General features: G+C 41.3%; 1 protein-coding gene across 1 annotated transcript; it reads left to right on the forward strand.

Moving 5' to 3' along the window:
* The first annotated feature begins 976 nt into the window (after nucleotides 1-976).
* LOC106833683 (signal-regulatory protein beta-1-like) lies at nucleotides 977-22,607 on the forward strand. Its single transcript, XM_014844991.3, has 6 exons — nucleotides 977-1,160; nucleotides 2,547-2,918; nucleotides 14,722-15,036; nucleotides 19,008-19,319; nucleotides 19,892-20,009; nucleotides 20,362-22,607. Exons 1-6 carry the CDS (start codon nucleotides 1,088-1,090, stop codon nucleotides 20,432-20,434), a joined length of 1,263 nt encoding a protein of 420 aa, XP_014700477.1. The 5' UTR covers nucleotides 977-1,087; the 3' UTR covers nucleotides 20,435-22,607.
* Nucleotides 22,608-23,966: the final 1,359 nt, after the last annotated feature.

Genomic DNA, 23,966 nt, shown 5'->3' on the forward strand with positions numbered 1-23,966 from the left:
GGATGATGGATGCTAAAGGGAGCACCAGCCAGTTCCTCCTCAAGGGCCCCACGTGGAAACTCAAAGGAAGAAGGAGCTTGTCATGTGACAGAACAATGTAATCTTGTCTCTCACTTCCTCTTTGGTTCTGCCCCTTCTCATTACCAATGCAGTCAGCAGCTGGGAAGGAGGCTAGGGTTGGGAGCAGCAGGGAAACTGAGTCACAGAAGGCAGTATCTGGCATGGATCTCACGGAAGGAAAGGGCTCATGGCTGAGAGGCTCTGGATACAATCTTGTGTGCTGGCTATCACTGCTCAGAAGAAAAAAGGAGGCGCGTTCCTGATATGGGAGTTTCTCCTGCTCATCCACTCCCCTCTGCTCTGAGCTGGACCCAGACTGGGGCACACAGAAGAGGCCCCACCCCTCCTCCTGGCTGTGATTCTGGGTGGGCTGCTGTCCCTGTAAGATGAGTGTGCTAAGGCCCCTCCCCTCTACAGGCCTCCTCCATTTTCTAAAACAGAAGCCATCCTCCCCCTCCAAAGACGTAACCCCTTGCTCACCTTAAGCCACTTCCCCCACAAGTGTGCTCTCAAAGTCAGAGGTGCTCATAAGACACAGCTCATTTACCACTGACATCTTGGGAGTGGGGAGAAAAGGACCCCATTCACTTGCGGCCCCACTCCCAGGGGTTCTCCCCCTGAACAGGAGCACACTTCATCAGAGCCCAGTTTTTGGACTGTTACAGAAGACTGAACATACCCTCCAGTACAGCAAACTATGCTCCTGGGGCTCTGGGGTGAGGAAGGGCCCCCAGCACCTCTGAGATGGAGTGGGGCCAGGGGACAGAGCCTAGGCAGTAAGAGGGTCTGCCAGGGCCTCTCCAAGCATCCTGGGACCCTTATATCAGTAACTTCTTAGCTTGTGTCTGATTTCTATTTCACAATCTAGAAGCAGGAACTGTCAAAAGCCCACAACAGCACTTTTCCCCCATTATAGACACTTCCTCTTATATCAAGGGGTTAAGGCTTCCCCTCTCATCCCAGAGCACAGAATCCTGGGTTTCTCCAGAACAACATTCAGACAGAGCAGGCTCCAGTGGTCATCACGATGCCCGTCCCTGCCTCCCCGCCCTGCCTGCCTCTGCCATCCCTGCTGCTGCCTCTGCTGCTGGGACTCACAGGTAAGCACCACGCCCTCGGGCACCACTGTGCAGGGAGGCTCACCTGACTTCCGCAGCGGTGCTGTTTCCCCATTGGCAGTGGGTGGATGGATCTCTGTTCCAGGGCCTCTTTCTTTGCTGCCCCCTCCCCCTCAAGACTTTTCTCTGAATGGTTTCTTTTACAAGAACGACCTCTCAAACAAATCTGCCCCAAATTCTAATTACTTGGAGGGTCCTTTCCTCTCCGACCCAGGTCCAGACAGCATTTATCCTACCAAGATATTTCTCACTGACAGGGGATTCCCAGCCCCTCCTCGCCTTCCACACCCCTGACACCCTGTGAGGCTCCATGACCCCCTGGGGCCTGATCTGCAGGACTGGGGGCCGTCCTGAGGGAGGAGATGGAGGTGCAGCATCTGACTCCTCTGTCCTGCTGAAGACACAGACCTGGGAGGCAGGGCTGCCTTAGTAAAGATGGAGATGGATAGATAGATAAGTCACAAGTCCTATATAGGCAATACGGAACTAGTGAAAAAAAAAAAATAACTGGTTCTGTTTAGACTATTAAGTATCCAGAATCTCAGAATCCTAGGATTATATTCTTGATGTGGCAGTTTCTCCTGCCTGTCCTCTCCCTTCTCCCCAGAACTGACCGCAGACCTGGACAGAGAGGCGAGGCACCCTCCTCCTCCCAGTGGTATTAACATTTCGGTTGAGAGGACATCTAGTAAAGTGGATAAAACCACAGATATTTCTAGAAACAAACCTGCCAGGGTTGACATCCAAGTTTCGTCACTTATGGCCTGTTTGACTTTGGACAAGTTGCTAAACTTCTCTGTGCCTCCATTTTCTTGTCTTTAAAATGGGGATAAATAGCAATGCTTTCAAATAGGGTTGTCATGAAATTTAATAGAGTTATTAATATATTTAAGTGTTTAGAGTGATTTGTGTTACACAGAAGCTTCTATGGAAAGTCTGGCTGTTATATCCTTCCAGGGTTTAGTAAATGCAAATACAAACATATAAAAATGGTCTCGCTGATTCTGGCCATTACAGCACTCCCTCTGTGCCCCTACAATGCCCGTGTCCTCATTTAAAACTCACAGCAGTCATGGAAAAATGCAATGACCCCCACACTTGACAGAAGAGGAAACTGAAAGCAGAGGAGGGGAGTGGGAGTGGCCTTCCCAGAATCACCAGGCTTCTCAGCGCTGGAGCTGGGCCCGAGCCCATGTCAGCCTGGTGCCCAGGCCAGGAACCTCCCATTGGACTGAGAGGGAAGAAGGTCATTCAGGCACAGTCCTAGATGTTTTTCAAAGGTTTTCAGTTTCAGTCTGACAACAAAACCAGAAGAGAAGTCCCCTGGGCCAGGCAGGGGACTTGGAGCTGACCTGTATTTCTTTCCAGGAGCAGCAGGTGAGCAGCTGCAGGTGATTCAGCCTGAGAAGTCACTATTGGTGGCAGCTGGAGAGACGGCCACTCTGCGCTGCACACTGACCTCCCTGCACCTCGTGGGGCCCGTCCAGTGGTTCAGGGGCACAGGGCCAGGCCGGGAGTTAATCTACAGTTTCAAAGGAGGCCACTTCCCCCGAGTCACAAATGTTTCAGACAACACAGAGAGAAACAACATGGACTTTTCCATCCACATCAGTAACATCACCCTAGCAGACGCTGATATCTACTACTGTGTGAAGTTCCGGAAAGGGAGCCCTGATGCGGAGGTTAAGTCTGGACAAGGCACCAGGTTGTTTGTTGGTGGCACCAGGATATTTGTGCGTGGTAAGTCCAGATCCCTGAATATCCAGCCCACTGTTCTAAGACAAATCACAAGGCCAACGTCCTCAGCACAAGGCTCCCCTATCATTAGCACGTGTGTCAAGACTGATGATAGAAGACCCAGTTCTGATGGCCAAGTGGTTAAAGTTCAGCATGTTCCACTTCAGTGGCCCAGGATTGGTTCCTGAGTATGGAACCACACCACTCATCTGTCAGTAGCCATGCTGTGGCAGCAGCTCACATGAAAGAACTAGAAGGACTTACAACTAGAATATACGTTTTTGGTGGGGTGGAAAAAAAGGAAGATTGGGAACAGGCATTAGCTCAGGGCAAATCTTTCCCAACAACAAAAAAAGACTGAGTACAGAAGACAAGGATAGCAAGAAATCATAGTGAAGGAGCAGAGAGAAATGTAAGCCCAGGGCCATATATAAATAGAATCCTAACCCTTTCGAACTTCACAATTTTCAAAGGCCACAAAATGGGCTGGACAGCAGAGCAGATGAACGCACAGACTCCAGGGCCAAATGGCCTGGGTTCAACTTCAAACTCTGCCATTTGCAAGTTATGTGACCTGTGTGAGATTCTAAAACTCTCTTGCCTCAGTTTCCTTATCTGTAAGATAGGGATAATAATATTACTCACCTAGTACATTTGTTGTGAGAATTAAAATCTAAATAAATTTACAAATGTAAAACATTTAGAAGAGTGCCTGTAACATTACAATTATTATATTAGTGAATATTGTTAGCATTCAGGTATCAGAAACAATCTGACTTAAAAACATAATTTAAAAAACTTGGAACCATAGATTCAAAGAAACAAAGAATGATAGAATTATTGAGGCAGAAAATTATAAAAATCACACTTTTAATGTGCAATATGTAATCCTTACATTTCCTAAATTTTGTCCTTATTTCTACTAGTCCTGTGTATTCTTGGATGTGGTCCTGGCTGATAGAGTAATACTGAAGACAAAGCCTCCAAGACTCTAAAGAGCATCCACAAAGGGAAGCCTGGGAAGCAGAGCAGTTAGCTCAGGCCTGTTTGTATTGATGAAGTAATTATTGTAATGTTTTTTCTGTAAAAGATGAGCATGATAACTTACTCTAACAGAATCATAGAAACATACATCAACATAATTTCTGAATCTGTAAAATTTTAGCATGTCAGGGCAATGGAGAAACAAAGAGAATGATAGGCAGCCTTTGGGGACAAAGAGAAGGTCATATGATTTTCAAGAACTGAAAATAAAAGGCAAGTTGTACATGAACCATTTGAATGTAATCAGCATGAGATCTCTAAGGACGACATTGGATGCTAGAAGACAAGGAGTAGTGCCTTCAAAATTCTTAGGGAAAATTATTTCCAATCTAAAATTCTATACCCTGTTTGCCAAGTTTGCAAGATCACTAAGAACTACCTTTCATGCACACTTTTTGCTTTACCAAAATAGGGGTTAACAAAGAAAAAGTAAGACTTGGAACCAGAAATAGGGAATTGGAGACCCCAAGATAACAGCCATGCAAGAGGCATAGGAATAGTCACTGGGCCATTCCAAAATGGGAGGACTGAGCACTTTCACAGGGACATCTCAAAAAGATAGAATTGCTAGAATATTAAATAGTCTTCAAACTCATGCCCACCATTTCTAACACTATTTAACATTGCATTTAAGTATTAGCCAATGCTATTAGAAAGGAGAAAGCAATGCAAAGCATAAGAATTATAAAGGAAATGGGAAAACTATTTCTCTTTGTAGATGATATGGTATCTGCAAAACTTAATAGAATCAACATTAAGCTTTACAAACAATAAGATAATTTAGTATGTAGCATGTTATAAAATCAGCAAACAGAAATCAATAACTTTCATATATACAAATAAAAACTAGTTAAAAGATATAAGGGAAAGGATGACCACATAGACAATAGAAAATTTAAATGAAATTAAACACTTAGGACAATTTCTACCAAAACAGTGATAAGGATTGGATTTAATGTGCACTAAAAGTCTGGGCAAACTATATGGAACAATGTTTGACAAGACATTGGATATCAGGCAACAAATGACAGCGATCTCTGAGAGATGAGAAACAAGTGAGGTGAGACCCAAGATTGCCTCTAGCTTACTCTCTGAGAAAGATTCCAGGCCTCCATGCAGGAAGAGAGAACTGAGGCGGAGCCTGGAGATCTCCCTGAGTTGATAAGAAGGAGCTGGATGTCCAAGGAGGGCAAGGTGGCTAAAATCTTCTGAGTAGAGAAATAAAGAGGACAGAGCTTCACACGGAGAGAACTCCAAAGATCTTGAGTATTCAGTTGAGTACTGAAGAGTGTATGTACATGAGGACATACATATACATGAGAGTAGGTACATGGCCTCAGGGAAAAAAAAATCCCTGGAGTGTACCGAAGGCCAAGAATGCAGCCTTATCCCACCAAGCTGAGTGAAAAGCTTCATAATTCATGGAACATCAGGGAAAGTACGCAGAGGCTTCTGCATCAGTAGACTTGAAAGAATTAGCCCTAGACCAAATGATGCTGTGGTCCTGCCTCACAAAGCTTAAATACAACATATGAAGACAGCAAACTGTTTCCAGGTAATTTAGCCATGTCCCAAAATGAGCTCAAGCATATTTATAGAAAAACAAAATATCCAACACCCAACAAAATGAAATTCACAACATCTGGCATGCAATAAAAAATGACCAAGCATGTAAGAAGCAGAAAAATACAATTTATAATGAGAAAAATCAATCATCTGAAACCCAACTAGAAAAGACAGATGATAGAGTTAAAGCACAAGGACATTTAAGCTATTATAAGTACACCCTGTATGTTCAAGAGGCTACAGGAAAGATAGAGTATGTGAAGTAGAGGCAGGGAAAATATTTTTTAAACGTCCATATTGAACTTTTAGAGGTGAAACTGACACATCTATGATAAAAATAGACTGGATGGGATCTACGGCAGATAAGAAATTGAAGAAAAGAAGCTAGTGAACTTAAAGACACAGCAACAGAAACTATCCAAAATTACACACAGAGAGATAAAAGACTGAGAAAAGGTAAACAGAGCATCAATGAGCAGTGGGGAAACTGCGAGTGACCTAATAAGTATGTATTGCAGGCTCCAAAGGAAGAAGAGGACAGAAAGACTATTTGAAGAACTAACGGTTGTACATTTCCAGGTGTGATGAAAACTATGAACCAAACTATGAACTACGAACCACGGATCCAAAAAGCTCAATGAACCCCCAGCACAAGAAATATGAAGAAAACTACACCAAGATGCATGATAATCAAATTGTATAAAATCAGTAATAAAGAAAAGATCATAAAAACAGCCAGAGGAAAGACGAAATATTAGCTACAAAGGAACTAAGATAAATATGACAGCAGATTTCTCATCAAAAATGATGCAAGACGGAAGACAGTGGAGAAACACTTTTAAAGCACTGAAAAAATATATAACGGTCCTAAATATTTATGCACCTAATAAAAGAGCTTCAAAACACATGACAGAAAAACTCATAGAAATGCAAGGATAAACAGACACATCTAAAATTGTAGTCTGAGATTTCAACACTCCTCTTTCAATAACTGGCAAAACAAGCAGACAGAAAATCAAAAAGGATCTCGAAGACTTGATCAGCACTATAAACATATTTGAGCTGACATTTCTAGAACACTCCACCCCAAACAGCAGAATATACGTACTTCCCAAGTGCAAAGGGAACATTTACCAAGATGCACAGTGTTATGGGACATAAATTAAGTCTCAGTAAGTTTAAAATGTCAAGTCATACAACCTGTGTTCTCTGACCACTGTAATTAGATTAATAACAAAAAGATTTATGGAAAATCCCAAAACACTTGGAAATGAAATGACACACTTCTGAATAACGTGTTATAAAAGAAGAAATAAAAGGAAAATTAGTGAGTATTTTAAACTGAATGAACATGAAAGCACAACATACAAAATGTGTGGGATGCAGCCAAGACAGCACTCAGCAGGAATTTATAGCACTAAATGCCTTCATTAGAACAGAAGAAAAGTTTGACTCAGTCATCTTAAAAATTAGAAAAAGAAGAATGAGTGAAACCCTAGGCAAGTAGAAGAAAGGAAATAACAAAGCAGAAATCAGAAATAAGAAATGGAAAACTACAGAGAAAAATCAACGAAATCAAAGCTGTTTCTTTGAGAAAATCAATAAAATCGATAAACTCCTAGCCACACAGTCAATTAGGAAAAAAAGAGAGAGAGGACACAAACTACCAATATCAGAAGGAAAGAGGTGACATCACTGCAGACTCCACTGATATTAAAAAGATTATCAGGGAACTTCATGAAAAGCTTTACACCAATAAACTCCACAACCTAGATGAAGTAGACAAACTCTTTGAAGACGCAGACTACCAAAGCTCACTCAAGAGGAAATAAATGGCCTGATTATCTCCACATTTATTAGAGAAATGGAATTTGAGTTTAAAAAGCCTACCACAAATGGTAGTCCAGGCCCAGATGACTTCACTGGGCAATTCTACCAAACATATAAGGAAGACATACTAACAATTCCTCAGAAATTCTTCCAGAAAACTGAAGAAGTGAAACTCCTCAATCAATCTGTTAGGCCACCATTACTGTGATATCAAAGCAGGTGAAGAAAACTGCAGAGCAATATCCCTCATGGACATGGAATTATTACAAAGCTGCAATAACCATACAGTGTAGTATTGGCATCAAGGCAGACAAGTAGATCGATGGAACAGAACAGAGATTCCAGAAACAAACCCATACAGTGGTGAATCGAATTTTTTTTAAAAAGCATAAAGATAATTTAGTGGATAAAGGGAGTCTCTTCAACAAGGGTGCCAGATGAGCTGGAGCATTAGAAGGCAGACCAATGGAAAAGAGTAAAAAATCCAGAACTGTATATAGTTCCTCTCACCATACACAAAAGTAAATTCCACATGGATCAGAGATTTAAATGTAAAGAGTGACACTGTGCAAGTATTAGAAGAAACTGTGTGTGACTTTTTTTATAATTTGGAAGCGGGTACAACATCCCCAACTATAATTCAAAATGCAGAAACAAAAAGAGAAAAAAATGATAAATTTGACCATATTGTCAAAAAGAAACTTGTGTATGGAGGTGTGTGTATAATATTTTGCAAAATAACATGTAGACAAAGAATCACCCCTAATATAGAGAGAGCTTCTAAATTTTTAAAAGAAAAAGACAAACAACTTTATAGAATTATGGGCAATAAATGGAAAAAGACAATTCATAGCAAATGAAATACGAGTGTCTCAAACGTATAAAAATGTGTTCAACCACCTTTGTATAAAAAGAAATATATATTAAAACTACACTGAGACACCATTTCTCACCTATCTGCATTGGCAAAAATCCAAAAGTTTAACAGCATATTGTTTTGGGGATGCTATGGGGAAACAGATACTTCCTATTTTGTGGGCAGAAATGCAAATTCATATAATTCATAAGGTGGTGAATTTGGCAATATCTAGCAAAATTGCATATTACATATGCATACTAAAAAAATAACACATTACGCATACCACATGTTAAAATTACACGTTACCCAATACCCAACAATCCCACCTGTAGAAATTTATCCCAAAGATGTACTAACATAAGTGCAGAATGACTTATGCTTAGGCTTTTCATTACAACACTATTTTTAAGAACAAAAGATGAGCTGCTAAATAAATTGTGGCACAGCCACATAATGGGGCACTTTGCAACTTTAAAAGAAAGCTTTAAAGGAAGAACTTAGCACACGGCTTTAGAGGGACCCATGGATACCATCAAACAAGAGAGCAACATGTAGAATGGTGTGTGGAGCACAGCACCTGTTATTTAAGGAGAATAGGAATGACAAGCAGATACATATTGGTTGATATTTTTTTTTTAAAAAGAATAAACCAAAATCTAATTTTAAAAATTTACCTATGGGGAGGAAAGGAAAAGGATACATGGGATAGGAATGAAACAGAGATTTTCTGACTGTCCTTGATTTAGGTTTTGACTTTTTAAACATATGAACATTTTAAATACTTAATAAACAAAATTCAAAATGAAAAAAGTACTCCTAAATATCTAAGTTATTAAATCAACAATGAAACTCATTTAGCTACCTATAAATTGACGGCTTCATCAGACAAAGACAAATCATTTCAAGAGACTTTAAAACATAGAATTTTACCTTGGATTCACCAAGTAGCAGACCCCAAGACAAGTATTTGAGTGAAGGACCAACAATAGGAAAGTGGTGAAGTCAGACAGTCACTAAAGGGTGTCCTCATGCCCACCACCACCGTGAGCGACTGGAGCGTAATGCAGTTGGGAAATGCTGGGGATGATACAGATACAGAACATCAGTCTCCGATTTATTCCTCTCGAGAGAAAAGGAATTTGGGGCAATTATATACCAACTCCTTCTCACTCACTGATTGAGAGCTGCTCCCAGAGGGTCTTAGATGCCCAGTACTTCTAATGTGCCATGTGCACAGGCAATCTTCCATAAAAACAAACTTCCAAAAAAGTTTTCAAGTAAAAACATGCAAATAGTGACATTTGCAAGTAGACCTGAGTGCACTGGAGTTGTGAAAGGCAAGGAATTGGGGTGGACCTTGGAGATTGTATGCTACACATAATAATGTGCATCTGTATCTCCAGTGAAACAAAACTAAGGACAACAATAAACACAAAGAAATCTCAAACTCTGTTCAATATTTATACTGTTTGGAAATAATATTGCTCTTGGTGGTTATAAGTATTATATGTATATTGTAATACAAAGCAAATAAGTGATTGTGTTGATGTCCTTGGGAACTGGAATTTTCAGTATAAGAGACATAACAGAACAGAATCAAAGAAGTTAGGTTAAACAGCTGCATTAAATTTGAATTAGAACTACCAGTATTAACCCATTTAATTGTCTTTCTACTAAAAAATCCTTACTTCATACCCTGTTCACCAAAAAGACCTGGAAGCAATAACAACCCAATAGTAATGAGCACTACTCGTACACAGAGTCTGGTCTCCAAGTAGCAGGTCTCTAAAAAGAATCAGGGCTCCTTAGGGAAATGACTGGTTTCAGATCTTGAAGAAGAAATGTGAAAAATGAGTCTGGAATATTTTGTTGTACCAGAAAGCAAGTAAGTTACCAATGTCTACCAAAGTCATTTCAAAAAGACTCAGGAAGTAACATATAGGAGAATCCCACCAAGATGGTTAAATTTGAGCATTAAAAAGGATAAAGATTACAATAGATTGAAATTCACCAAATATGTTAAAATCCATGATTTCATAATAATACAAAAATAGAAGAAACTTCATTGGTCAACTTTGGAGGTGCTAAGGCACCAACACATTGTTCTGAAACTCAAAAGATGGTAAACAAAGGCATTTTCCTGCCTTTCCCCAATGAACTGTATGTCAGAGTAACCAAAAATAGTTGATGAGGGAAAGAATAATTGCAACTAATGAAGACAGAGGAATAGTAATATTAGGCTATCACCACTGTGAAACCCCCAATGAAAGGATGGAGCTAGACAATAATTATCTATAGTTGTTAAAGACATTGGGCTAAATGTTGAATGGGGAACTTTATAACAGGTGGATCAACCTCACAGCACCCAAAGCCATTAATCAATCTGAACACCATAAAAAGAGAGACGGCCAGATATTACATCTCTTAATATAATGCAATAAAAAGTTGTCAGCACCGCCTATGAAGTAGTCTTGCCAAAATTATGAACCTGGTTTAATCAACTAGATCCTCCAGATCCAACTACAGGCAATACATATAATAATAAGCAATTAGGAATTATTATTAATTATTATTAAATTTTTAAGTGTGAAAATGGCATTTGGATTATGTTTTTAAAAATTCTTAACTCTTAGGTATACATGTGGAGGTAGTTGTGAATGAAATGATAGAGTGTCTGTATTTACTTTAGAATAAACCAGTGATGGTAGGAGAAGTATAGATGAAACAAGATTGGCCATTTGTTGATGACTGTTAAAGTCCCATGATGAGTACTTTCTATTTTTATGCATTTACAAATTACCAGAATAAAAGGTTTTCTATTTTATTCCAAGCCTGTATACCTTCCCAAGAAGTCTTTATGCAGTCCCAGGTACACAGATACCCTAAACTGAAGTCCACTACAATACTTAGCAGTTTCATACATACTGGGAGGAGTTATACATATCTGGCAGAAAGTTTAGGGATGAATTTATCATAGATTCCTAGGAAACCAAGCAAATGGAAAAAACAAGACCATACACCCAAAAGAACTAGAAAAGGAAAAACAAAACCAAAAGTTAGTAGAAGTAAGGAAATAATAAAGATCAGAGTGGAAATAAATGAAATAGTGACTGAAAAAACAACAGAAAAGACCAATGAAACTAAGAGTTGGTTCTTTGAAAAGATAAACTAAATTGACAAATCTTTGTCTAGACTCACCAAGAAAAAAAGAAAGAGGGCTCAAATGAATAAAATCAGAAATGAAAGAGAAGTTCCACCTGATACAAGGAAATACAAGGAAATACAAAATATCATAAGACACTATTATGAACAATTATATGCCAAAAGTTGGACAATCTAGAATAAATGGATACATTTCTAGAAATATACTATCTTCCGAGACTGAATCATGAAGAAATAGAAAATCTGAATATACCGATTGCTAGTAAGGTGATTGAATTAGTAACAAAAAAAAACTTCCCAACAAACAAAAGAGCAGGACCAGACGACTTCACTGGTGAATTCTACTAAACATTCAAAGAAGCTGCAATACCTATCCTTCTCAAACTCTTCCAAAAATTGAAGAAGAGAAAACATTTCAAAATTCATTTTAAGAAGCCAGCATTACCCTGATACCAAAACAGGACAAGGATACCATAAAAAATACAATTATGTGCTAATATTCATGATGAACATAGACGCAAAAATCCTCAACAAAATATTAGCAAACAGAATTCAACAATACATTAAAAGTATCATACCCCATGACCAAGTGGGATTTATTCCAGGGATGCAAGCATGGTTCAACACCCACAAATCATGTAACATGATACACCACATTAACAAAATGAAGGATAAAAATCATATGATCATCACAATAGATGCAGTAAAAGCATTTGAAAATAACAACACCCACTTATGATAAAAACTCTCAACAGTGTGGGTATAAAGGGAACATAACTCAAAATAATAAAGGCCATATATGATAAACCCACAGCCAAGATCATACATCACAGTGAAAAGCTGAAATCTCTTCCTTTAAGATCAGGAACAAGACAAGGATGCCCCCTCTCGCCACTTGTATTCAACATAGTATTGGAAGTCCTGCCAGAGCAATCAGGCAAGAAAAAGTAATAAAAGGCATCCAAATCAAAAAGGAAGGCATAACACTGTCACTATTTGCAGATGACATGTACTATATATAGAAAACCCTAAACACTCCACCAAAAAACTGTTAGAACTAACAGATGAATTCAGTAAAGTTGTAGGATACAAAATCAAAATACAGAAATCTGTGGCCTTTCTATATACTAATAAGCCATCATAAAAAGAAATTAAGAAAACAGTTTCATTTACAATTGCATCAAAAAGAATTAAATACCTAGGAACAAATTTAACAAAGGAGGTGAAATACCTGTACATCAAAAACTGTAAGACACTGATGAAAGAAATAGAAGAAAACACAAATAAATGGAAAGATACTCCGTGTTCATGGACTGGAAGAATTAATAATGTTAAAATGCCTATTTAACAAAGCAATCTACAGATTCAGTGCAATCCACATCAAAATATCAATGGCATTTTTCACAGAACTAGAACAAATAATTCTAAAATATGTATGGAACCACAAAAGATCCCACATAGCCAAAGCAATCTTGACAAAGAAGACAAAGCTGGAGGTATCTACTCCCTGATTTCAAACTAAACTACAAAGCTATAGCAATCAAAACAATATGGTATTGGCATAAAAACAGACACATAAATCAATGGAATAGGAAAAAGAGCCCTGAAATAAGCTCTCATATACATATATATGGACAATTAATTTACTATAAAGGAGCCAAAAACATACAAGGGGAAAGGACAGTCTCTTCAATAAGTGGTGCTGTGAAAACTGGGCGGCAACACGCAAAAGAATAAAACTAGATCACTAGCTTATATCATACACAAAAATTAACTCAAAATGGGTTAAAGACTTGAATGTAAGTCCTGAAACCATAAAATTCCTAGAAGAAAAATAGGTGATAAGCTCCTGGACATCAGGGAGAGATATTTTAGCAATACCTTTTGGATCTGACTCTAAAGGAAAGGGAAACAAAAGCAAAAATAAACAAATGGGTCTACTTCAAGCTAAAAAGCTCCTGCACAGCGAAAGAAATCATCAACAAAGAGAAAAGTCAACCTACTGAATGGGAGAAGATATTTCCAAATCAGATATCTGATAAGGGGTTAATATCCAAAATTTACAAAGAATATGAAAACATTAATTTGAAAAGATATATGCACCCCTATGCTCATTGCAGCATTATTTATAATACCAAGACTTGGAAACAACCCAAGTGCCCATTGATGAATGCATGGATAAAGAAGATGTGGTGTATACACACACACACACACACACACACACACACAATGGAATACTACTCAGCCATGAAAAAAGAATGAAATCTTGCCATTTGTGACAACATGGATGGATCCTGAGGGTATTATGCTAAGCAAAATAAGTCAGAGGGAGAAAGAAAAATACTATATGATTTCACGTATATGTAGAATCTAAAAAACAAAACAAATGAGCAAACAAAACAAAACAAACTCATAGATACAAAGAACAGATTAGTTGATACGAGAGGGAAAGGAGGTTGGAGGGTGGATGGAATGAGTGAAGGGGCTGAATTGTATGGTGATGGATGGTAACTATACTTATGGTGGTGATCAATTTGTAGAGTATACGAACATCAAATTATAATGATGTATGCATGAAACTTATATAATGTTATATACTAATTTTCCATTAGAAGAAATATAAACATGAGACCACTAAAAATTCTCCTGAGAAAACAAAAAGCTGTTAACAGAAAGGAAATGTAATCATGATGTATTGCATGGCCCAGTTATGAACGATGGTCCTTTGGTCATAATAATATAAATGTTGAATTCTGACAAAATAAAAGATTTTGCTGTGTCTGTGATAGGAGGCTCTGAAGAGGGAAGTGTGATTGGCAGGTGGAGGGAGATGGAAGAGAGCTAAAAATCATCTTCCCTAGTAGTAGTTCTATCAGTAACACATAAAACTGAAAAACAGAGAAACACCGGTATAAGCAAGTTATTTAGAAACACAGAGAGAAATGTCCCAAGAATCAGGCAAAATAGTTAAAAGTGGTTGATCTGTCATTTTTGCAAGGAGAGGAAGATAGAAGTCTGATGTTCTTCATTATATACCTTATATGACTTTTATACAATGTATTTTGGGAAGGAAGGGGAGGAGAATGACAAGGTCAGATCTTCATTTCAGCACGATCACCATGGTCTGGTTTCTGAGTGTGGGCGGGAAGGTTGAGAAGCAAAGTCAGTGAGGCCAGTTGGCAAGCTGTTATGATAAGAAGAGTCATTAAAAAGTTATGAAGAAAAGAAAGAAGACATGAGAGATTGGGGTAAGTCCAGCTGGCTGAATGATAAGGGCAGGAATTGTACTAGAGAGTAACTTACCGTCTTCGTTTCTCTCTTCTCTCCTCCTTGCCTTGATCAAAGCTAAGCCCTCTCTTCCCGAGGTCTCTGGCCCTTCCAACAGGGCCAGCCCAGGCCAAGAAGTGAATCTAACCTGCACGTCAACTGGCTTCTTTCCCAAAAACATATATCTGAAATGGTTTGAAAATGGAGTGGAGCTTCCAGCCCTTCAGACTGACATCTTCCCACCCGGAGACGCTTTCTCTTACACCATCGTCAGCACCACCCTGGTGACTCTTGCCTTCTCCTCACTCCACTCCCAGGTCACCTGTCAAGTGGCTCATAGTGAATTGCAGAGCCCCCTCAGTAGCCATGTGAACATCTCCAAATTCCTCCAAGGTAAGGATCTCCCACCCACCCAGAAGGCCAACCCTAGGTGACCACCCCATGTCCCTGCTTGAAGCACTTCCCCTGCGTCTCCCTATTCACTCTTCACTCTTCAATAAGCCCTACATGAGGTGGTATGAGGTTCTCCATCTTATATGACCATCCTCTGCTCACACAATGCCTTGATCAGGTCCTTCTTTTTCAGAGCTCCCCTCCCTCTAGCGTATTTGAGAAGTGGAAGTTAAATCATTCATTCAACAAGTCTTTCTTGAGCATCTGCTGTCTGGCAGCTTTATTCTAGGTGTTGAGGAATCCATGATAAACAGAATACACATGGTTCTGCCTCACTAAGTCCACAGTCCTGTAAACCCCATCAACCAAGATGCAAACAACTATATGGTTATGACTTCTAACATTTGTTGAGAGGGCAAAGAACAGAGTACTGAATCAATAGATAAAAACAGGAGAAATCTAATTAACTCAGGAAATGCCTCTTTGAAGAAGTGATGTTTGAGCCAAGACATGAAAGACAAAAAGGAGTCAGCCAAGAGAAAAGTAGAATGTTGCAGGCAGAGGATGGGGAGTGGTGGAGAGCAAGTCATGTTTGAAGCTCAGGGATAAAGCTCAAGTGGGTTAGTGTGAAGAAGGTGCATGGAAGGGAAGAGGCTAGAGAGAAACGAGTAGGGACCAGATCATACAGGGCTTCCAGGTCACAGCAAGGACGTTTCTGCCACTTGGACTCTTCATATGGACTCTTAACACGATTGTCCAAACCACCACACCACCACTGCTTTGCTGTCAGTCACTGCCTTTGAAACAAGCTTCTTAAACCCACCTTGGCATCAGGGGAGGGAACAATGCAGACAAGACTAAGCCTCCACCCTTCTTACTCTGACCCCATAAAGCCAAAGCCCTTTACTGTTGTGTTGAATAAGACTTTGCAGAAATATGAAACAACAGGCAAAGGGAATGAACCTCACTCCTGGGTAAGTCCATCTGCCCAGGCCTTCACAAGGAATTTCCTAAGGGGTCTGTACTCTTAGCCACAGCACCTCCCCTCAATAACCTCAGCATGGCAGAGTCCCACTTATCTCCTGCAGATGATGAATTCCTTCCAGGGGTCCAGAGACCCAACTCTCCTTCTCTCCAGCTCCAGCAGAGACAACCAAAGAGCACCCATTAATAATATCATAACACAACACCCCCTCCTCATTGCAGACAGTATGTGGTATGATTGTAAAGAAGACTTTAACTCCTTCTTAACCAAATTCCTCCAGTCCAAAGTAGGAGTTTGGCTTTGCTTAACCTAAAGACACCACGTGAGAGCTGCAGCCTGGAAATGGAGTTCTAGCCTCCACCTCGAACATCCCAAAGAGACTGTGTGTCCCTGCTTCATGCAGATGACGAATCAAGGCCTAGACAAGAGAAGGGACTTGTCCAAGGTCATATGGCTCTTTACTAGTGAGCTTTAATTCGAATCCAGTAACACACCTCTTCAGAAGACCATCTCTGACCTCCCTCCTGTAAGAACTCCCCAGGCAGAGATCCCAGAGAAGGGCAGGGTCCCCTTCCCCAAGAGGGGTGGTTCAGTCATGATCAGCCCAGAGATGGGCATTGTGCTGCTCTCTCCACTTTCTCTAAACCCTTGGCTCCTCCTGTTTCCCCATGTCAATGAAGAGACTCTCCATCAACCCAGTCAGCCAAGCCAGATACCAGTTCTTAGCCAATTCATCTCCAAGTTCTATCAGATTTCCTTCCAAAATCTCCTCTCAACCTACTATCTACTTGCTATCTACTACCACTACCCAGGTTAATACCCAAGGTCAAGCCAACATCACCTCTTACCTGTATCCAACAGCCCCACACTCATATCCACCATGACCCTCCACAGTCCATCCCCCAACCCCATAGCAGCCGAGGGCATTTTATCAAGGAAGTCAGGTTGTGTCCCTCCTTTGTTTAAAACCTTTCAGTGTTTCACCACTGCTCTTACAAGAAAGAAACAAAATCCTTACCAGAATGTTCAACAGTGATCTTCACCCATTTTTGTTCATTTACCCCTTAAAAAATTGTGAAGAACTATGTGGCTCATCATATATTTTAAAGTTATCATCTAAATTGTTCATCGTATGCTTAAATAGTTGCAGAGCACATAACTCCTGGGGTATTACAAATGTTACGTCATTCTGAAAATACTCAATGGAAAAATATCACCATACAGATTTGATTTCCACCATAATTCATTTCAACGCATGTAAACTAGCTCTTCTTTATAAATCAGAAATTTTATATCATTCCATTTTCATCCTAAATTTGTATTTGCATTCTAACTCCAGGGAGAACTTTATCCCAGTGTAGCATATTTTATATTTGAAAGTCTTTTATCGACCACAACATCATCCAATCATAGAGGGCTATGAGAACACAGGTAACTAGCACAAAAAAATATACAAAGTGAATTTCTTAAAGTTTTTTCTTATAACCATAAGGATCTAAGTGTTAAAAAAGATTCTTTTGGATTGAATTACACAATGGATCAAAAAATCTAAATATATGATAAATTTTGATAAATCATTATTAAAATAATCATTAAAATGTTGACAGGAATTCAGTGAGATAGATGGGGAAGCTTATGATGCTTTGATTAAAGCTGGCTTTCTGGCAAGTGGTATTTTGAACTGCCCTTTTATTTTGTGTCCCAAAGTCTTTACACCAAGGACAATGTACCACAGCTAGATTCGGGATCTGTGCAGGAAGGCCTTTCTTTTGTAACATGGGAGAAGGAGACTTGAGTAACAGCAAGCAGGAGAAGGAACCAACCTCAGTGTTCATTCTCAAGCAGATCAACTTCAGGAAAGAGTCATATGAGGGTTCGGCATCTGGAAATTAGTTGTATTAAACCATCAAGGTATGTCTCCTTAGGATGTCCTTGTGTCCCCCCAGGGGTATGTGAGCACCAGTAAGTGCAGACAGACTTCAAACTGGCTATGAGTGTGGCTTCATCTCGCCCACGCTTCCCCTCACTCACTTTGGTCATCTTTCTGCCCTTGGAACATCCTAGGCTTCACCTCAGGGCCTCTGCCCAGGCCCTTCCCTCTGCCTGAGATGCACTTCCCCACAGTCCACCTTTTCCAGTGCCCTCTGGCCACTGACACTCCCCCAGCCCCTTTGCCTAAAGCTCCAGTTACCAGGACTGCATAACAAATTATCCCCAAACTTATTCCAATATTCTAAGCTTACTCCAAATCTCCAAAATTATCATAACCACATATTCTATAGGTCAGGAATTTGGATAGGGCCTAGCGGGGATGGCTTCCTTCTGCTCCATGACTCTGGGACCTCAGCTGGATGATTCACAGGCTGGAATCATCTGAAGGCTCCTTCACTAACACGTCTGGCCATCGGTGCTGGCTCTCAGTTTGGGACGTCAGTTCTTCTTGACATGGGTCTCTCCTTATCATCTTTCCATGTGGGCTAGGTTGGGCTTCCTCGTAGCTTGGTGGCTGGTTCCAAAGGTGAGTGTCCCAAGAATCCGAGGTGGAAGCCACATCAACATATCTGACCCAGCCTCAGAAGTCACAGAGTGTCGCCTCTGCTAGGGAGTGGCAAGGTCTGGAAGACATTGCGGGGCTCGCTGTGGCCATTTTTGGAAAATACAATCTGCCACATGTAGTTAATTCCTCTTCATCCTTCATATTTCTGCTCAAAGTTCACTTTTTCCAGACACTCCCCCTAACCTGCCCCACCTCCAGACCAGGTCAGGTGCCCCTGTGTAGGCTCTCAGACCCCTTATGGGGTTGTGCAACTGCTTTTTTCCTCAACGTTATTCCCCCCAGAGCAGGAGCTCCATGACGCAGGGCCTGTGTCTGTTTTGTTCACTGCTGTATCCCAAGAAACGAGTGTAATGCCTAGAAATGTGAGATGCTCCTTGAGCATCTTTCGTGTGAAGGAAGAAAGTAACAAAGGAAGGGCTATTATTTCAGTTGTACCCACAGTGAACATATCGACACACCATGTCCCAAGTCTCCAGGCGGTCATCCTCATCTGCCACGTGCAAAGGTTTTACCCCGATGGCATACAAATCACCTGGCTGCCGAGGAACAGATGCTCCAGAACCTGTGAGTCCTTCGCCCCCACCAAGAACCCAGATGGCACACTCAGCCAAGACTGTCATATCCTGCTGAATGCCTCAGAAGACCAAAGCCTGTTCACCTGCCAAGTGGAACTTGAGGCTCAGACACTGGTCCAGGCCAGCGTGCAGCTTAGAGAATTTAGAGAAATTCAAGCAAGTTTGGGTGAGTAGGGCTGGAAAAACCAAGCAGTTCAAGGTTTGGACCTGCAGAGAGACAGGCCGGGTTCAAATGCTGGCTCTGTGTGTTCCTCATGTGTGACCTTGGGAAAGTCACTTCACCTTTCTGAAACTCAGTTTCTTCATCTAGAAAATGGGACGACAATTATAGCAACCTCTTCAGAGAGTGATGCCTTAGGTACCAATAACAGTGAGTGCTGCTCTCATCACACAGCTGCATCCTGAACATGCACCCATTCTGTCAGATATTGCTGTGAATAACTAAGATAATATGAAACATCTTTCCCCAATTCCCACCCATCCTCCCCAAAGCCGTTCATATTCAGTTACTGAGCATCTATTAGATACTTTCCTTGGGTGCTCCCATTTGATACAAAAATATTATAAAGTACATGTTATAATTCCCCTTTTAAAGGTTAGGAAAATGAGGTTCTGAAAGGTGAGGTGACTCTCTCCAAGACCAAGGTACAGTCTTGGTACCTGAATCTGGGGTGGGGCTGAGCCTGCCTGGGGGTTGATCAATGGAAGCAGGAAGCAAGCTCATCCTGATATCTTCAGTCACAGGTGCTAGAGAATGCAGCTCCCTCTTTGGGACCCTCCTCCTGCTTGGCTGGAAGTTGTTTGCCCTGACTGCACTTTCCATCATCTATGTCCTCAGGAGGAGCCTCCTTTCCAGGTAAGGGGGACCCCAGGTAGGAGTTGGACTCCCAGAGGTGGGACTCCAGGCGAGTAGGGGGCATTGTGAGGAGAAGGCTTAAGGCACTCCAATTTCATCTCCACCTGAACGCATGTTGAATCCAGAGGGTTCCTGAGAGTTGCAGCCCCAAATCTTCAACCTTCCCCTCTGCCTCTCACAGCTCCAGTATGAGGATAAACAAACATGCAGGCTCCCTGGTGCAGGTGGGGGGGGGGGGCATTTAAGGAGGGAGACAGATTGGAGCCAGTATGAAGGGAGCACTCTTGAGGTGGCCTCTGAGCAGAGGTCTGAGAAGAACAAGAGTTCACCCAGCTCCCTGATTCCTCTGCAGGTTAAGGCACTGCAATCCCCTCCTCAGCAACATAGGACCCAGAGCTCCCTCCCAGCCTTTTCAGGAGGACTGACCCAGGAGGGATATTTGCTATGACGCCAGTACTGCTATGCCAGCTTCTCCTGCTTCATCAGCCTTCTGAGACCTGTCCATCACTGGCTTCCCCTCCCTGTCTCCTGCAGCCCCCAGAGCAGGTGACAGCCTTGGACCAGGAAGGTCAGTAGTGAGAGGTGGGCTCTCACATCCTATGCAGGAAAGAAGTTTCTCTCAAGATTCGGGGCATGAAGTCCATGACACTGAGCAAGAAACCAGCAGAGGCAGGACAGGCTCCTGCCCAGGGGGAGACACACACTTGCTGTTCTGAAAGCCCCTGCCTGGCTCCTCAAGGAAAGCACACTGTAGGCACCCAAGATCTGCCACATAAAGTTTATGGCCCCGTCGTTCCAATGGGGTTAAAGGAAACACTTGTGGCCAATAAACATGTGAAGAGGTATCCAATCTCATCACCAGTCATGAAAAGCCAAAGCCAAACCACACTGAGATGCCATTTTGTCCCTATTCAAACAGCAAAAGTGAAGAAGCACCCGGCTCTCTCTTACCTTGCTGATGGGTGTGTAAAGTGGCACAGCTGCTTCAGAAAACAGTCCGGAAAGTTGTAAGTTGAACATTCACATGCCCCATAACCAGGCACTTCCACTCTTGGGTTACACCCAAGAGAAACTCTCGCACACGTGCACAGGAGATACGCACAAGTACATACATGGTAGCATGGCTTAAAATTAGGAAAACCTGAGAGCAGCCCAAATATCCATTTAGAGGACAATGGGCAAATAATTGAGTACAATCACAGTATGGAATGTTGTACAGCAGTAAAAATGAATGAACTACAGCTACACACAATAATATGGATAAATCTGGGCAAAAAAATATTAGGGCTGAGTAAGCCCCAAAAGATTTCATGCAGCGTGATATTCTTTTATAAAGCTAAAAACATCTAACAAGTGACCTTTGGGAATACACATAAATACGATACAGCCATATTTTCTTCAAAAAAGGAACAATGAACCCAAGATTTAAAATAGTAGTTGTCTTAGGTTGGGGAGGGAGAGGGATGAAAAGGGTGGGTACATCTAGGTAGACGGAAGTTAATATCAAGATTCTAGCTTCCATACTGGGTGGAGGCTTCATGAATGTTTATATCACTATAAAGAAAAAAATAGACAGAACGACAATATAACATTGATAAATAGGTATGTAAGGAGGTAGATAGAGAGATGGATGGAATATTGGAAGGGAGAAATGGAGAAAGAAAGGGAGAGAAAAAAGGAGACAGCAAGAATGGATGGATGGATAGTTGGATAAACGGATGGATGAGTAGCTAAGTGGATTAATAAAAGAGGATCATGCAAGTATCAATGATGAGTGTTTTATGAAACAAGATTTATGATATGTACAGTTCTATGTACTTAAGATCCAAAGGAAAAGAATAAATGGAAGGGTGTTACCTAGAAAGCCCCAAGTTTCCTTCTAATTATGACAATTGGCAATTCTACATAAAGAGGAAAACACGGTTAATAGGTGCACCATGGGTCTGGAACTTCACACGCTTTATCTTATTTCATCCTCATATCAATCCCACAAGGTGGACACTCTTCCCCAATTTTCTCAGTGTTACTCAAATAACAAGGAGTGGAAAAAGAAACCCGGGTTCAAACCCAACTCTGCTCAGTGTTTTCCAAGGAGCCTCGCTGTCTATGGTTCTAGGGCCAGATGGGGAGATCCTGACGCATCCTCATCCTACAGCTTCCTGACCTCTCAGGCCTGCTGTTCTGCACTCAAGCCCACTCCATGTCTCCGGGTGGGGAGAAGGAACGAACGCTTATACTTCCAGGTTCGCCAGGTGGTCCTGGAGTAGATTTAGGATTGGTCCTGAGCCCCAGCATGGCCCTGGTGAAGATGTGGGGGAAGCAGTGTAGTCCTAGTTCTGGAGAAAGGGTCTCTATAACAGGACAGATAAGCCCAGGGAAATAGGCATCTTACTGTATTTGATTCACTGTGGCCTTGAACCTCTGTAGTCACAGAGATGGAGGCACTGAGCCCACCTCCATCACCCCTCAGACATGAATCTCCTCTTCAACATTTTCTATTCAAAGCAGAGCAGCTTCAGCCTTAACATCTCCAAACTTGGCCTCCAATACGGGGAGCCTTGGGGATGTGCTGGCCTCCTTCTCCCTCACCTCTGTCCTGGAAGCAGGACCAGGACAAGAATGAGGCAAGCAAAGTCTTCAGGAAGCAAAATTTAAAAAGATTCTTTATTAGGGTTTACAAGGACAGCGTCAGCACTTGTACAACCTCAACACCTCACATTTTGAGTCCTAGATGCCCTTGGTCTCCAAGTCCCACGAATTCTGTTCCCTCCCATTTATCTTCATGGTTTCTCCAACCCTCACTGGCACTTACCTAGATCGTTCCAACTTCCTCCTCACAAGTCTCCCTCTGGAGTCTCCAAATCCATACACTAAACACACGTGAGAATAATTTTTATTTAATTTTCCTCAAAAACTTTAGATAGTTATTCATTCCCTAAATTATACCTCAAGAAAGTGATAGGGAATGTCCCAGGTGTCCCATACCTTGAAACCAGAAAAAAAAATGATGAATCAAACAGCAGAGTCCCAGCTTGGACATGAAGATTCCTCACCCCTTTAAGGTAATAGCTCATGTCCCAAGCAAGCCCAGTTCAGAGCTTCCACACAAATAATTGCTCATTGAAGAGGAGGTTTTGTCTTTATTTATTCCACAAATATTACTGAGCTTTAAACTATGTAACAGGCACTATGTTAGACACAGAGAAAATATTTTGAACATTGGTATAAACAGTCCCTACCATTGTGGAGTTTACAGTCTGATGAATACAAACAGAAAAGAAACGATGGAGACAGAGCGGGAGGGAGAGAGATAGGAAGAAAGAAAGAGAACGTGATGAGTATCCTGAAGAAAATAAAAAGGTGCAGAAAATAATGTAGATTGTAATGACAGAGATCTCCACAAGCATTAGGAATTAAGTGGCTGCTATCTAGAAAGAATAGTAGAGAAAGCATTTCTGAAAACAGAATATTTGAGCTCATATCTGAAAGTCACAAGAGCCTGGGGAAACACACTCTTGTCACAGGGAACCTACTGGCCCAAACCCTAAGGTATGAAGGGGTTTGGGATGTTCAAGGAAGAGGAAGAGGGCCAGTGGGGATGGAATTTGAGAGTGATGGGACATGGAACAAAGGTGAAGAGATGGAGAGGAGACAAATCAGACAGGGCTATCAGCCAAGGAGGGAGTTGGGATGTTATTTAGAGAAAAATGGAAAGACATTGGAGAGTTTTAATCCACAGCGTAAATGAAAAGATCTGATTTACATTCTTTGAAATCATCATGATTCCTGTGGGGTAAGTAGATTAGAGGAAAGCAAGTAATCAGAAAATTCAGATGTGAAGCTACGCTACTGCAGCAAACCAGGGGTCATGAAGGTGCCTTGAGCTATGATGGTACCAGTGGAGAGGGAGAGAAAATGACTAATGGGGAGGTGTATTTATGGGTTGAAATGAGGGGA

The sequence above is a fragment of the Equus asinus genome, chromosome 15, assembly GCF_041296235.1.
Source record: "Equus asinus isolate D_3611 breed Donkey chromosome 15, EquAss-T2T_v2, whole genome shotgun sequence".
NCBI lineage: Eukaryota > Metazoa > Chordata > Mammalia > Perissodactyla > Equidae > Equus > Equus asinus.